The 17,874-nt window shown below is 41.1% G+C and overlaps 1 protein-coding gene across 1 annotated transcript in view; it reads right to left on the bottom strand.

Moving 5' to 3' along the window:
* Positions 1-16,777, bottom strand: part of hcn4 (hyperpolarization activated cyclic nucleotide-gated potassium channel 4) — a 94,928-nt gene extending 78,151 nt beyond the window's left edge. Inside the window, exon 1 of the mRNA XM_088921354.1 lies at positions 16,101-16,777. Coding sequence (XP_088777480.1) covers positions 16,101-16,777 — 677 coding nt within the window. The remainder of the gene's footprint in view (positions 1-16,100) is intronic.
* Positions 16,778-17,874: the final 1,097 nt, after the last annotated feature.

The raw sequence follows: 17,874 nt of genomic DNA, 5'->3' as shown, positions 1-17,874 counted from the left end.
CAAAAGGCCCTAAAAGGCTTTAACAGTCTTCCCCAAAAATAAAGATGCTGCTGAGAGTTTTAGTGCTTTACAGAATGTACTCAGTTCAGGCAGTTTGTGAAATGTGACAAAGCCAAGAGAGAAGAATCACTCAGAAAGTGACACATAAGATAAACAGCAGGAAACTGCAAGCACCTCAAGTGTGATAGACTAGTCACAAACACCAGACAGGCATAGAAGTATGAACGTCTAGAGCTGTTCCTGGTCCAGTTACACATGTGCTCCCCTGTCTCTGTCTTAAAGTTAAAATCCAGAGAGATTTGCAGCCTTTGCAATTTTACAATTATGTTCAGGAACTCAGGAGTGAGAGCAGGCCTCCGACTTAGACACTTGAGACTGGATTTGTTAAGAGAAGGAAAGAAAAAACCTCACTGACTTTCTGTCACAGAAGGTGTGGCCTTTTAAACTTTGTGAAACTTTTAATATCAATAACTGTCTTTTTTATGACTCTTACAGAAAAAAAATATTTTCAAGAATGAAATGAAAAAAATGACATACTGTAATATGATAAAAAAACATAATATGGTACTAAAAGGAATAATTTATCTGACTTTATAATTTATTAATTTATTTTCCATAGACTATTGTTCCACAGTTCTCTGATTACTCTGCTTTATTTATCACTCATCCTGTCTAACTCCAGAGCAGCAGGGGATGCGTGCCAGCTGGGGAAGAGTCAAGAAAAGACACCAGTGAAACCTGAGCTGCAGCTCTTCCTGTGTTTGGAGAAGGTGCCCAGAAGCAGTTTTTCACCGGACAGTTGATGAACAACGTTGCTCATCGAAATATTATGGATCATGCCCAGAATACTGGGAATGGAGCAGCACACTGTTTATCTCCATGATTCCTGAGGATAGGACTGGGAGCACACCAGGCCTCAAAAGAAGTATGATTGTTGATGCATTTACCTCTGGTATTGTTTAAGGCAACAGCAGACTTGGCTAATCTGATATGATATGGAGCTTCAAGGCTATAGGCAGTTATAGTGACAGGTTAAAAACTCCAAGAATTAGCATCATTTAGACCTACTGTACATACGACTCTGAGTTGTGACCCACATCTCAACTGCAACTGCAGTTAACTGACTTCACTGTTGACAGAGTGCTGCTGCATCTCTATGGACATCTGTGGACACCCAGTAGAATCCATCTTTTGTCCAAGCCCCTGTCGGCGCTGTTCTTATTCAAGACTCTTTCTCTATGTCATTGAAGCAGATCGGAGACGGAAAGTGACTGATGAGATAAATTATGCAATGAGAAAGGATGCAAATTACAGAAGAGGTGCAATTGAAATCCCTTTTAAAACACAGTTGGTAAAGTCAATTGATTTGGAACAAAGGGCTCCCAGAGGGGTGAGAGGAAAACCAGTTATTTCCTACAGCTTCTGATCCAGCCTTTTGTTTTCAGCTTGCTGACAGCCAGCACGCACCAACACATTTAACACAAGAACAACTCATTGTCATCGTGCCCAACACCAAGTCACGCTTTTGTGTTCGATGAATTAAAATCTCTGCATCTGATAAGGTCATTGCCTTGCAGATTAACGCCATATTGTCAATCACAAAAAGAAAAGTACATACAGGCTCATAAATCTTCTTAATGGTTTTAACTTCTGCGTCAAAGTGGACAATAGGCAGAAAATATGCTGTGTGTGAACGTGAACGTGATTCTGTGAACGTGAGAATTTAATCACAGTTAATTTATCTGATAAAGGAAAAAAGATTTTCAGTAATTAAGTAAAGAGCATGATTTTTATAGCTATCCATAATTTAGATGACATAGATTATGACATAATGTGCTGGAATAAAGAAAAAAATGATAACAAATAACACCTTTAATATCAGCTAGGAGAGTCACTCATTTCCATTTGGATTCCGGCTTAACTTTATCAGCTTACTCATTATCTTAAAAACCAAGTGGAGAAAGTGCCGGAGCCGTGATGTAATGGACTGCCCTCTGAGGCCAGCAGACCGCTCTAGGCCGCGTGTGCTGAGCCGAGCAGCATGTTGACAAAGAGGGATCAATGCTAAATGCGCGAGTCAGCTTCGCCGGCCAGAGGGTGAAGCTGGCTATTATAATTACTCCTGCACTGGGGCTGATTACAAATCAAAATTAGATTAAAAAAGGTACTGAAGTGTAACATGGGATTAATTAACAGCAATTTGTTTTCTTTTAGAAAAGGTTATTCAATTTTCCCTTTATAAGCAAAATTCCACAATCAAGTTATTTTTCTTGTGAGAAAACTTCATTTTTTCCCCAAAGAACGAAAGTCTAGTCCTGTATTTGGGTGTCCTCAGAGGGAGGGAATATTTCTATCTATAAGATGCTGTCAGTTCCAGAAACCTCATTTCTGATCATGCCCAATCAAGAAAACCCCCACTATCTGATCCGAACCTATCTAGCAGTGCATATTAAAATATTACCATAAAATACTGTGATTGGAAAGTGAAGGTTGAATGACAAGTGAGTAGACAGTTCACAGGCTCTGTTTTCGGACTGCTTACTACAGACAAAAAAATTGAACTCTATACAATTCTAAACTAAGCAGAATAGGGGTTACAAATGTCTGTATCCCAGCACGCATTGCTTTGCAGCAGCTGCTTGGTTTAAAATAAAGGATGGGCGGTTCTGAAGGTCTTGCCTCTTGACCAGACTGCCATTCACTTATGAGTGTCTCAGCTGCTCACACACTGGACCAGGTTAGGGTTAGTCCAAAGCTCTTGAAAGTTATCACATCATCATCATCACATCACTTTCATTAACCGCTTATCCAATTCAGAGTCATGGTGGCCCAGAGCCTGTCCTGAGAAGTACTGGGCAAAAGTCAGGATACACCAAGGATGGGATGCCAGTCTATCACAGGGCACACGCAGACACGTACACACTCACACCAGGGACAGTTTTCCCTGAAGCCAATTAAACTACCAGCACATCTCTGGACTGTGGGAGAAAACAAGAGCCTTCAGAGAAAAGCCACTTGAACATGGGAAGAACATGCAAACTCCACACAGACAGCACCTCAGGAATTGAACCAAAGGCCCCGGCACTGCAAGGCAGTAATACTAATAGCTGGGCCACTGTGCCAACCTCTTGAAAGTTACATTATTATTCCTCTCTGCACTGACGAGCTGAAGGAACGGAACATGTTATTCATTTTAGTCATGTTAGTCATTTAGTGAACAGAGAAGACCATGAAGGGACCCGATACAAGTATTCAACATCTTCAAAGACACTGACGTCAGCCCAGTGGGTTCTTTCAGAATGAACACTGAAACATGAGACAGAAGGTACAAGTGGAACTATGTGGTTTGGGTGATAATCACCTGGTATTCCTAACAGTAATTTGTGACATGCTTACAAATAAAAGAAGATCTCAGTAGTGTTATTTTGCGGCTTATTTATACTGGGGTATAAGCACTCAAAAGGCAGTAAGAGACACACCTGTCAGTAGCATTTAGCAATGAAGTGAGTTTCAAATACGGGAACATTTTCCACAGGAACCCTCCCCAGCTACTGTACTTGACACTCATTCAAAATGACAAGTGTAACTGCCTGAAAGAAGAAGGATCTGCCTCCTAATTCTGGATTAGATCACTGCAGCAGAAAGGAGAGCTGCAGAGAAACTGACGTTTCCAAGCAGGAAACCCCCTCCCTTCGGAGAATGAAATATTTTCCCAGCAGAGCGGAGCAGATGAAGGAGCTGATCGCCTGTTCCTCGAGAAGGGGAACACAACAGTACCTGCGGCGCACCTCTTGCACATGGAAATAAGAAGCCAGGCGAGGATGAGCGTGGCACAGCAGATGAGGCAGAGGCGCAAGACAATAGTAATAACTGATGCTGAAATTATTTTCCAACTTAGAATTTAGCGAACAGGCAACCTATTTCCATAAAACATTATGGGGGCACACACTCTTTTGGAGATAGAAGAAGTTTTATCCCAGATGGATAAATATGAAAACAGACACAGACTGCAGAAGAGCATGTTACTGTACATGTCTCAGGAAAGTGACAGGGCCAGTCCCACACTTCCAGAGGGTGGAAAAGTTTAATGGAGTATTCTCCTATTGCTGAGGAATTTTGAGGTTTGCTTTGTTTCCTTTCCTGTTTGTAAGGAGCAAAAGAGCAGCATAATGTCTAGGGAAGCAAACAGAGACCCCACAATCCAAAGCAGTTTGGAATAAACACACATCAGGTGCTGGATTTTTATTAATTTAAACTTGCCTTAACACACATATGGAGTCAAAATAATATTACATTTACTGTACACCCCTGTATGAAAGCTGGGCATGATGAATTTATCTTAGTACATTCACATTTGGTTTTGACTTGTGTTTGCTGCAATGAATGGTGGGAACAACATGATTTAAAACACATTTTTTTCTGAGGATGTTCATTATAGTACGCCATTATTACCATGGTACACATACTGCCAACAACATGAGAAGCATGCAATTGCACCAAACAGTGTAGGTACAGCGGAGACATAAAGGAAGACAAGGGGCTAATTCACGCTATGCACATCTTATATCATGACTATTACCTTACTAGCAGAAACCAGCAAGTCTGGGGTTAAGAGATTATCATTGCATCATAATGTGGGCATTCACTCACAGCTGTTATCCTGTGTAACTGCAAGATTTTTTTTATCTTGGATTACAATAAAAAAACACATTTATGGTAAAAGCTTGCACTCTCTGCAGTCACACTGAGCTCGCTCTTTCTCTGTCATAAACCCAGCCCAGCCACGTGGTGCTTTTCCATCGCTCTGCCGCCTGTCCATTAAATAAATTGTGCCATAATAATCTCTACTGATACGCACTCCTAATATTCTTAGATGGGCACAACAACCTATTTTGATTACCCTGCTTTTCAGTGCCCTCCAGTACATCTGCTAATCCTTTTTTCTTTGAAAAGCAGCCTTGTTAACCGGAGGTCTGTGCTGGACTCAGGCAGAAGAGACGGTGAGAGTCGACCAAGCACGGGGCAGCCTCCTGAGATAAGATGGGTGAACATTTCAACACCATGGAGGCCTGAAGAAGACACAGCAGGGAAGATAGGCTGAGATATCTTGGGTTTCTGCATCATTTTAGAGCTGGGGGATCAGCCCAGAGGGACTGTGCGACATTACTGTAAGCAAACATTCTCCCTGGCTGTGGCAAGAGACTTTGGCACTAGTTGTTCTGAACCAGTTTTAGGCTGTGTTGTTGAAGTCCTCTGCCTTTTTGTCTTGTAATTACAAATGCTTGTAATTTGAGCTGGCACACAGCCCAACAAAGCACGATGTCAAAAGTATTTTCCTTGCTGTGTTTCTGGGATGCCTGCATTTCCCACCAGTTTCTTAGTTCTCCACAAGACCTGCAGGTACAGAACAAGCTTCTGTGCCCTCAGAGAGAATTGCATGTCAGTATGTCCACTGCTTCCTGTACAGCCCTGTGGAGACCTGAAGGTACAGCACCCTCAGAATAATCACGAGGATTAGGTCTTCTGTATGTAGAAAACACAACCCCTCAGCTTCGCAGGGTGTACACTGCAATGCAGTATACACCACAATTTCGGTTTATAATCCAAAAGTTCAAATAATGTGAGAACGTTACAATAGAAACTATACAACTATACAATAGAAAGAATAAAAATGAAATACTTATAAGAATGCTAGGGTCTGAAAAATAAATGCTGTGATAAGCAAAATAAAGCAGACTAAAGGCACAGAAACGATACAAATGTTGGGATGAAATGCAAGGTGTGAAGAAGGTGAAGAGTCTTCCTAGCAGCATCACTCCTGAAGTTCCTCTCCTTGTAATACAACATGTCATACAGAAATGTAGCACCGACAAGGCAGAGCTGACCATATTAGTGTTAAACAGTTATTTCGATTACATCACACATTTCAAGCTACTATAAAAAAACACTTGTCTGTCCAGGCCTCCACTTTGTAATGTTTATATATTATATACCATGTATTATATTTAATATAGCAGTTTCTTCAATCCTGCAAAAGAGTCAGTTTGGATGTCATCAGCACATTTCAAAACTCTTTCTTCCGACTTCAGAATCTCCTGTGACTTGTTCTCTCTGCTACTGTTGTCAAAGTAAACAGAGGAGGTGCCCTCTGTGCACCCCAGTGAAGCCTAATCCTAGAGATGGGAAGTGATTAACCATCACGAAGGAAAGCTCAGTGAGAAAGCACAAAACGGAAGAAAGCTTCGGGCAGAGGAAGCAGGAAGGAGATGATTGATGGGCACAGTGAGCCAGGATAACATTTTCCTATAATCAAGTCTGCGGTACTGTCTCAGCGTAATAAAAAGTGGTCAATGGAGTCTTTGCCAAAAAGCCTTGACAATTTTTTTCATGATGCATTGCATTTAAAGAAATTAAATGACAACGAAAAGGTTTCTAATATATTGTTTAAGATGCACTAATTAAAAAGCATTTCAAGGTTTTCTAGTTCAATTTAGATATATTTGATAGTAAAGACTTTCTCCTCAGCCCTACCCTGACCTTTTCAAATTGATTGGATATAAGTCCATCCATCCATCCACCTACTTTCTAACCAGTTCTGTGTCGTGGAGGAACTGGGGCCCATCCAATCAAGCAATAGGCGGAAAGCCAGGATACACCCTGGACAGGACGCCAGTCCATCACAGGGCATACAGAAACAGACACACTCCAGACACAGACACACACACTGCAGACACAGACACACAGACACACACTCCAGACACAGACACAGACATGCACACACTCCAGACACAGGCACACACACTGCAGACACAGACACACAGACACACACTCCAGTAACACACACTCCAGTAACACACACACTCCTGACACAGACACGGACATACACACACTCCAGACACAGACACACACACTCCAGACAAAGACACAGACACACACACTGCAGATACAGACCCACACACTCCAGACATAGACACACACACTCCAGACACGGACACACAGACACACACTCCAGACACACACACACTCCCGACACAGACACGGACATACACACACTCCAGACACAGACACACACACTCCAGACACAGACACAGACACACACACTGCAGACACAGACCCACACACTCCAGACACAGACACACAGACACACACACACTCCAGACACAGACACACACACACTCCCGACACAGACACACACACTCCAGACACAGACACACAGACACACACACTCCAGACACACACACACTCCAGACACAGACACAGATATGCACTCACTCCAGACACAGACACACACACACTCCAGAGTCAACCAAGGGTTGTTTCTGTTGCACCTTAAGTGCTGCATGTAGTGGAATTTCAATTCTTTAAAGACATACTGTGTTGTATAGAGTATTCATGTATTTGCATAATAAAAACTTCAAGTAAATATTTTAATCCATACCTTTACTTCACCTGAGTGTACTAATTGTTGTTTTATTTAGAAGCTCTTTGAAACATAGTTCATAAAAGGACTGTCATTATTTCCTTTGTCAGTTTGTACAGTGTACAATAAGGTAACAGTATTGAACACAAACTGCATGTTTTCCCTACTTCAAGTCATCGTCTGCCATACCAGTGGTGATTCATGGAAATACAGGACTGTAGTGTTCTACTCATGCATCCAAATTTCAGGATCATCTAAATGTCAATGCAATAGCAAAGGATTAAACTGAAGTTTAAAGATTTAACGACCGGAAACAGAAAACACAGTATGATTCATCTTAAGGAAGAGGAAGGATTAAATTATATATTTTTTTACTCTTTCATGGACCTTGTTCCCAGACTTACAGCTAATGAGATGTAATGATTGATTTCACTAAGTTACAAAGAATCTTGCTGACATATAATTCATTTGAATAATAAATGCAACTTTTAGATGCATGAGCCCAGCAAATGTACAGGACTTTGAACATCAGATATACTGTACACTTCAGTCTGCTGACCATTATGCAAAAAATACAGGCTTTCTCCATTCGCTCATGACAAAGTGATATAGGCAGTAGATGAAAAAGCCAGATAATAAAGCATCATTCACCTCATGTCACATTTGTGCTCAAGAACTGTTTAATCCACCTAACGTGCAGGATGTCCGACTCCAAAAATGGTATGCAGATCTGGGGAAAGTGGTTCACAGACATTGACAAGCCAGCTGTCAACAAAAGCAAAATATATTGTGGTTTCAAGGCTGTAAGGTTTGTCACAGATTCTTTATAAATTTGAATTAATCATTATGTCACCTCAGAAACCGAAATTAGATTAAATTAGAATTGATGACAAAGGTCCAGCAGTAGAGGTATGAAAGGCAGGAGGTACTGTGTGTGACCTGTGTGGACAGCTCCATCACTCTGCAGCTGCGGCTAGCTGCTCAAGGCAGTGGGGCAAGTCAGTGGGGTTGTCACATGTTGATGACATTGGGGTGCTGGTCCCACAGTTTTTTTGAAGTTGTGCTGTTGTAATTATTGTAATCGGAGGTCAGTGTTGTCTTCCACTGTCCTGTTGGAAAATCAACACAGCTTTCTTGAACTGCTTGGCTTGGACAAAGCCAGAGACAGCACAATGTTCACCATGACACATCCACACACATTGTCTTCCATCAGGTCTATCAAAGGCTAAACAACTAGCCATGGGTGAAGAAACCACCCCGCATTCTCTCTGCCAATGTCTCAGAAATTCTCTGGCCCATAGAAGACAGTGGGTCTCGCAGTTGTTAACATGTGATCTGTGTTCAGCCTTAAAGTGTGCAGACCATTTTCATGCAGACAGTGAGGTATACAGCCATTCTGCTTTTGTTATCTCTTGTGCTGTTATCACTGCAGACGTGGATGAGTGGCGACCCTCTGTGTTCCAGAACAGGATCTGTCCTGGTTTCTCTGGAGTAGTGTCCTTGTTGTTGAAGGAGAACTTCTCGTTCTTCAGGCGGTCTTCTCACACGGACTCCCAGAGACTGGCCTCCCTCAGTAATGCTAATAGCAGACGGGCAATCTTCATTGCTCATGCAAGGCATGGTCGTATCTTTCGTTGTTCTCTCATGAATTCAATAATGTATTTTTGGATGTCTATACAGATTCTTCATTAAGTTGTTTGGTAATTTATGCTCAAATCAAATAAACACTGAGCACCTGTTAATTTTTATAATATTTTTATCCCAAACTGTAACAATACATCACTAACCCACCTGCTTAATATTTAGAATGTAAATCATATTATACTGTATGTGTGTCTAGTGAGCCATTAACTCCTGGAAGATTTAGCATGTTGTATTTTCATTGGACAATTGTTCAGTATATCATCTGAACTTTTCTACTGTAAATATTTTCTCTGAATATGAGGCATGATATTTGTGGGTCCCACATGTATATTTTCTAACCTGTCATGTTTTTTTATTTCACATTTTAATTAAACTTACTTTCAGAGGAAAAAGATCTTTGCATTGATTTATTGTTTGAAAAACTGGAACACATTGCATTTGCCATTGTTTAAGGATACATGAACATCACTTTTTTGCTGCACAGAAACTTTGCATCTTACAGTAGGTGAAATTATTTAAAACCATTTCATTAATCAGAAAGCTGTTTAATTCCTCATAAGACTGGAGGAACAAAGAGCAAAGACAAAGTGTGACCCTGGACAGGACAGAGCACACAGGGACAGCTGTTGCAAATTTGTGACCAGCACAACAATTGGAGAAAAACGGGTTGGAAATAAGAAAGATCCCAGGAGAACTTAAAATAAGAATGTTTACATACTGTATGCTAGGATGCATCTGCTTTGGCCTAAATTGCCCATTTTATTGCTCATAGGTAATTAATCCAGGATCTCATTCAATCATTTCTTTAAAGAAGCCTGGAAAGTGGTTTCAACCCAGACACAAGCAAACATTTCTGTACCTAGAGTATTTATCCTTTGAATGCACTTCCACACAGTTTCCACCTGCATTCTCTGCTTTGTGTTGATTTTTAAAGTTTCAATTATGATTAAATGGCGAAGGTTTAGAAACCCATCACCTGTATTGCCATGTGTCTGCTGTAGCGGCCCGCTTTGAGTCCTGTGGTGACAGATCTTTATATACTCCCGGTGTTCTTTTTTTTTCCATTGCATCAATACATTTTATTTTAATAAATAAGTTCATATGTTAAGCATATTTAAGTATTAAGATTTTATTTACCAAAGAAACGTGATTCAACAAGCTAACACTCACTCAGACAGGGGCACGGACTCAGCTGGATTGAGAGCAGCCTTTGTTGGACTTGTCCTGGATGGCCTCACTCTGAATGAGCTGCCCCCAGTTCCTCCTGCTCTACGTGTGGTACCCAATTTACTGGCAGGATGACTGTAAACTGGCAAAAAATACTTCATGCTTCCAAAAACCTGAACAATTAAAATGCAGTTATAACTGCGCTGTTGCAAAAGTGTAACGTTTACATTTCGGATACTGAGCACAAGCTACTGCCTCTTTGGGAATTGATGGGTCCCTGTGGGTTTCCTGCACATGACAATGTGTATAGTTAAAATGTAATTAAACTGCTAAATCACTGCTAAGTGGGAATTGAATGTCTCCCATTTAAAGTACCATCAAATGTTATAACAGGGTTAGAGAATATAGATCAAAGTGCCATAATCACGTAACACTCTACAGAATGTCTTATTTCCAACTACTACTAAGTGGCTACTAAATGAGGGTTTACATTTTAAGACATTTTTCAATTTAAGAAAAACATGAACATGAATCCATGAAGGATTGAGACAGTGCCTTCAAACAGAGAAATGGGAAATGAGAAATTGGACATTTTACAGTAATTTCCCAATGAAAGAAGAAAGAGGGTTGTGTTTCAAATACATAATGTCAAAGAGTTTTAAAAATACAGCTCTGAAGAGTAAAAGAAATGTTAAACGTAATAAATAAATATTTCACATAGGTGTTTGCAAATGGAACATTTGCAAACGGTGTTTGCCAGTGTACTGGAAATGAGGACACAGTCACCACTGGAGACTAAAAGTCAATTTAATTAGGAAACAGAGTAGGAAACAGTTTTTCACATGAAGAGTTGTAGGTGTCTGTGACATGCATCTCTGTCAGGTGGGTGATGCTCAAACTCTAACTCTTGGAATCTGCTAGATGAAATTTAAGATTCACATAGCTAACAAACTACCAAACCAATAACAGGGGACAAATGGCCTTTTCTCATCTGCAAGCCTTCTTAGGTTCTCAAGAGGATGGTGATTTGGAAAAGTCCTTCTTTCAGCTTTATGAATAATCAAATGTTCCATATCTTAATTCAGTCTTAATTCAACACTGAGATCGTCCATAGTCCACTATGAAGGATCAATAATGTTCACTTCCTTTTTCCTCTCTCTCTCAGTCACAATTACACTAACTGCAGCTATGGCCAGAGGTCCTTGAAGAGACCCAGAGAATTAGTCTCAATAAAACATCCATTTCTATACTGTACATCTTTAGAGATTTCATTCCTTTAACCTTTCTGTGAACAACATTGTTTTAAGACTGATATCAAAGTGATTTTGAACCCCCGGTTTATGCAACTGAATATATTTAATTTTTAGAGATCAACAACCTGATCGTGGTACGTTTTATACCAATCATCTGAATACTTTAAATTTAGAGACTCAAAACAGATTTTAGAAAGTTCTTTGCAGCTTAGTTCTTGTTTTTGCCATTCTGAAAATCAAACTGAAGATTTTCGGGTTTTAAAATTGCGCTGCATCATTTGAACACTACTTTTTACAATTCTAACCTTGTGATTGGCTTGGTGGGAGGTGGAGGTCAGCAGAGATTGTCTGCCCCTCCTCATTCTCCCTGGGCACTAGAAGAGTAGTTGTCATCATCAGACAGATAAAGAAGTCATTGGCTATTCCCAATACCTAGATATAAAATGGAAATACAAAAAAATTGTTAAAAAACTAAAGTTTCCATCATCTCCCAACACACATTTGACTGGATTTATTGCTTTCTCGTGTTGACTAGATGAAGACAGTCATGAATGAACATGAACTGGTAATCCTTTTAACCGAACTGGCAGCTTCTTCAGGCTCAATACCATGATGACCTTTTGATATTATTTGAAACTATTTGATGCAAGAAAAGATACTTCTACCGTCTTTCACGCTGTCATCTGTGTAGGACACCCTGTGATGAAAACAGAACTGCAGAAGACTGAGGTCTGCATGTATTAAGTCAATGTTTGTGACTGGTAGTTTTGCTGGTTCTCTGTTAGAATGTTTCTACTTGTATAACAGACAACATAGACACCTCTGATATAGGAACTGGAAGCTTTGTCTTGTAAAGCTCAGAAGCCTGTCATTACACTGAATGTTAACCATGTGACAGTGTTGGTTTCACTTTACCAGGACAGGAAAGGCTGATGAGAATGAAAAAGAAACAGTGAAAATGACTAAAAAAAATTAAACTTGGAAATTAAAATCATAAACTAGAGTATATAGTATCATTCGTACACGGAGAACGGTAGAGTGAGAGACGTTAAGTAAAGGAAAGAAGGGACTGAAAGCAGTTCCTCTCCAGGTGTGATCCCACCAGTGGGAGTCTGGTGTGTTCTCGTTCTGGACTGACGGGTTTTCTCTGGCTGCGGATGCACGCAGAGCCAGAGGGATTCCACTTCACTCTGCATTGTGAGACCAGGGCTGGCAAGTGACAGCTCAGAAACACTGGTTCATTTGACAGGAATGAAAAAAATCTGCTTTAATTCACTTTTTTGTGAACTCACACCCCCTTAATTTTGCTTTCAAAGGGTCCCTACGGTGCGGTTCTGAAAAAAATTTAATTCACTTGCGCCTAGCCATTATGTTGATAGGTTTTGAATCAATTTAAATGTTAGGTCAGAAAGTAATCAGTCTTTACAGTGATAATCTAAATGCATTCTATGTTTCTATCTTTCACATTCCTCTGTGGCATTCTAATGATCATGGTTGATTTATCAGCATTTTAAAGTGTAACATTCTTGCACACTTATCACAAAACACAGTAATACACATTCACGGTGTGCCACTGACATGTGTGACACAGTTAGGGTTCAGTATGTCAGATTATATGCTGCAGTGGTATTTCTCTGATAACATTCAAGGGGAAAACTATCTGTCCTAGTGTTTGAAAGAGTTATGAAACCTTCTATCCTTTACTGGAATGTGATGGGAGACAGCAGTGCTATTCCCGAGTATGAAGAACAGTCCTGAATACTGTATCTCAAGGCTGTGAAATAGGACTAGATGCCTTCAGGTTAAACTTTATCTTTGTGTCTATGTTTTTACAAATTAAAGATGTATGACTCTGAGATATGACTCAGAACACTGAAGGAGAGTTAATTTTTAAAATAACAAAAGATAAATCTACCTTTAATTAATATATTTTTATTACATTTTCTGCCAGTGAAGTAATGTTCTTTTGGTGAACCAGGAAACAATGTCCTTTTTAGGGGAATAGGGGAAGATAGGGGTTAATTAATTAGAACAAAGTTGGTTTAAAAGGAACAGGTGAAGGTTCATTACATCCTGAAAGGTAAAGAAAAGAAACACTATGTTTCAGCTGGAGCTGCTTCAGGTGTCTAATGTTGTGTCTCTTTTCATTTCCTTTCAGCATGGAATGAACCTTTACTTGTTCCTTTGCAGCCTCCGCATGCTGAAGCGCTGCATGCAAATGCTTTCAAGGCCTGTTTAGCCTACTCAAAATCAGAGCACTTGTATAAAAAGATTTGCATCATTGTGGTCCACCTTTAGGGTGCTCCTGCATGCCCAATACTGAGTTTCAACTCCTTGCAGATGCACTGAGGTATATTAAACCACTCCTGGAGCACCTTTAGGTTGCAGACAGAAAATTACCTAAAGCAATTAATGCACCACCCATGCAGTTGCTGTTTTACCTCAAGCAATGAGCAGATCACATCACAGATTGTGTTGGGTGGCTTCTAGTAGCAAAATCTTCAGAGCTGCACAGGGCTTGAGAGATCATAGCTGCTTTTATCGGTACTCACAGTAAACAGAAAAAGAGCAGCTGACCTCATGTTTATTCTAATTCTGAACTCTGTAATGCACTTAACTTTAATACATCCTCAATTCCTCAATTACACAGTATGAATTCCCTTCCAGTTATCATTGTTCTTCTGGTTCTGTATTTCATACAGATTGAAATACAGAGAAGTGGCAAAATATAAAATTGACTTAAGAGTTATAGAACACACACACACAGAGGCTCCCAAGCATAATCTGTCAATGGCTTCTTCGTTTCATTTATAAAAGGTTCAGCTCCTCCAAATGAAGGGTCTTGTTAACCCCAGCCCTGGAAGAATCAGGATCATCTGTTTCCTTTCCTTGTGCAGGTCTTTAATAAATGAAGCTGATTTTATGACTGGGTGTCCACTGGTCATAGGTTATTGTTTGGTGCCTGTATGTAATGACAAATTAGCGAGCCGTACATCTGGCAGGATCGGTACTTATTTCAGGAACAAGCTTGACCGCTCGAGACCAACTCTAATAACACAAGGAGTTGCATTATCCATCTGTCTGACTTAAATGTAGATCTGAGGCCTAGAAACCAGGCTTCTCCCCCTGCGGATGCTGCCTTTCATAAGGCCAGTGTGGCGTTTATTCTCCCAGAACATGGTACCTTGTAGTGTCTGCAATTAAGAACTTCCTTCTGTACTGTGGCTTTGGTTAGAAATTGGGACAGTTCTGAAACATGCTTGAACTTTGCTTAATTATCCGAGTTCTATTTTCAGAACCTGCACACATCTTAAAATGTGTTTTTTCAGAAATCCTACAGTATTTCACTTTCGATCTTGTATAAAGCATTTCCCATAAAGATCTCAAAGATGCACTCTTTGAAATAAATATCAACACAGATTGAGGGTTATTTTCCACTGCTAACACCTGAATATCTTGGAAAAACAAAAATAAATAAATCAAGAACTTCAATTAACAGAAGAATACTTCTGGCTATTCAGTAGACATAGCTCCTACCAAAGAAACTGAGTACGTGTATGAACAGTCCTGTAAATTGTGCTAGTTCAGCGCTGGTTACCCACCATGCCTTAGACACAAGTGTAGAGCCTTAATGCTCCTGTTGGTGACCTTCCCCAAGTACTGATGATGGACAGCCCTCAGCAAAGACACCCCCATCGCAGAACTCGTGCAGCCATGTAGGGACATCACCGCAAAGCCTGCAGGCAGGTCCCTCCCAGTGTGCATGGCTCCCAGCCTCAGCAGCTGTAATTAGGATGTGCTGATCCCTTCAAGAGCACCGCAGCCAGGCACTGGAACACTGCGTGCAGCTCCCTGCTCCGGGCTCCTGTGACAGCAATACCTCCAGCTGCACTATCCCCCGCCTAAAAATATCTCTTGATGTCTCAGTTTGATGCTTCTTTTTCAGTTTTGCTGTGGACAGTGGACGTGTAATAATAGACTTTAAGTACTGTATAGTCTCTTAAAAGCAATCATCTCAATGTTTTTCCCAATACATGAAAACACATTACACAATGAAAATTAATACCCTTGCCATAATGATTTGCAATGCAATACCTCTCTTTATGTTTAAATAAAGATTAACCGTAAGAATCAATGCCCTTCAGAACGAATCCCAGGAGCTGTCTGTTGTATCTACATAATATAAAAATGAAAGAGTGTCTCTAATTTGCTTAAATAATCTCTTGTGCACATTGGGGTAAAATAAGGAACAGATTATTATATACAACTTCTTTGTGTTACCGAGAACTCGTTTCAGACAATGTCGCTGTGGCACATTAATTCCGATCACCTACTGGAATTAGAGAGAAAAAAACATTTTTTTTTCATTCCGCTTTATGGAATAATTCCCACCAGGTTTTGCGTCTAAATCACGTCTCTGGAACAATTAAATTCCATCTCATTCCAGTGCTGTGTACTGTATATATATATGGTTTAAACACAGATGACTACATTAAAAGCGGTCACAAATGCTATATAAATGAAGTGCAGGTGTCGGACATTTCTCAACAAAACCCCAACAACCACCACACACACATGCAGCGCTAGAAGACAAAAAGCACGGAGCACACTGTTACCTGAAGTCACTATAGGGGTGAATTATCCAAAATCCGGCGGATTTAACCCGCTCCTGTTCCCTCTCCACTGCCTTCTGACTCCCAAACATTCTTAAGGAGAACTTGTTGACCCCCGGCTGCAGCATGGCTCCGAACTGCCTGTGAATGAAGCCAGCCTGGTACAATCTCTGCTCGTCGTCCGGCAAGATTTGGTCGATGCCATCCAACTTTATGAAATCGGATTGCTGGTCCGGGGATGCCTGTTGATCCTTGGAGCCGCTGCCGTACGCGCCCTGCTCCGCCACAGAGCCCACCGCCCCCGGCGGGGGGCTCTCCTCACACGGCGTGACATCTCCCTCCGTTATGAGCCGTCTCTCCTCCGCCGAGTCCGGGTCATGGACGTGCCGGCTGGTGATGGACGAGAGACTGCCTTTGAATCTCCTGCAGTCACCGTTTGAGCTGGTCTTGACGGGTCTCCCGATGTCTGTCTCCATAATCACCGAATCCCCGCCTTTGGTTTCCGCCATACCTTTGCAGCTACCCGCAGAGGACGGTGAAGGCAAGGGCTTCATTTTTATGCTCTTCCTCCGTGTGTCCTTGTCTCCGTCTTCTCCATCTCCCATGATCGAAGCTTTCTGCCCGATGTGCTGGGGCAGGCTGTACAGCCTCTTGCGCATGGAAGGGGGCAACTTGTCCATTATGATATTGAACTGACACAGACCAATTGGAAAATTCTAAAACCGGATTATTACTGTTGCGATTATTGCCGCGAATCGCAGCACCCTAGTTGTGGCTGTGTGCGTGTTGTCTGGTGCTCATCTCAGACTCCAAGCCTCATCCTGATGCACATGAAAGAGGTGGTAGTAGCGGTTGTGATGCGCTAGCAAGAAACGGATCATCTCGTATATTTCTTGGCACTTTAAGATCCCTCCTCTACCCGGCTTCGATCCCCGCTGTACTTCAGTCTCGGGTTGCAAGGCACTGGAATGCAAAATCCTTTGAGTAGAAAAATAAAATCACACGAAACCTTAGCATGGCAGGTGAGGGGCGTGCGAGGATGAGGAGGTCATTAATACCCCGGCGTGCTCCCTGCCCGGATCCGTATCTGCTGTCAATAATAAACAGTGCGATGAAATCTACAGCCGCATCCTAAAACCGGTGACATCACTGATCTATCGTTCCAGCTTCTGGTATTGGGAATATTCATGAAGCTATCTGATCTATTGGGTTGCCATAGGAGCAGGAACTGCAAATAAGCCCACCCCACCTACTGTAAGCCTGCAGCCTGGGCTTTAAAAGGGCGAATGTTCAATGAGGGCTCTATTCTTCCTGTATAAATGGGATTTTCAGAATATCATTGCGGGGAATTGTTTTCCGAGCACAGCGAGCTGTGGAGCTGGTTTATTCGGCAGCTAACCACGCACCGACAAAACGTGTGTGTACAGATAGTCTTTGCCCCCTCACTATGTATTTTTTAATTGAATGTCAACTACGATAGATCTGAAGACGAACAACTATTATCGAAAAAAGAATCGCCAGTAATTAGTACTCCAGTTGTAAGAATTGAATAAAAACACTGTATTACACCCACTAATTTAAAAACGGGAGAAATTATGCTGGGGGTTTTCTACAGGCTGCGCTGACAGTAGAAATATCGTTAGAGAAATTAAAGCATAAAACTCTACTTAGCATCAGTCTACAGTACGTGCATGCAAACAGTCACGTTGTTCCTCGCTGCTACAAAAAAAACTTGATCAAAAAGATTAAACTACAGTGAAAAAAAGCTCAAATTTAA

The sequence above is a fragment of the Atractosteus spatula genome, chromosome 7 (genome assembly GCF_055471065.1).
Source record: "Atractosteus spatula isolate fAtrSpa1 chromosome 7, fAtrSpa1.hap1, whole genome shotgun sequence".
Taxonomy (NCBI): Eukaryota; Metazoa; Chordata; class Actinopteri; order Semionotiformes; family Lepisosteidae; genus Atractosteus; species Atractosteus spatula.
This window is presented reverse-complemented; position numbering and strand designations above follow the sequence as displayed.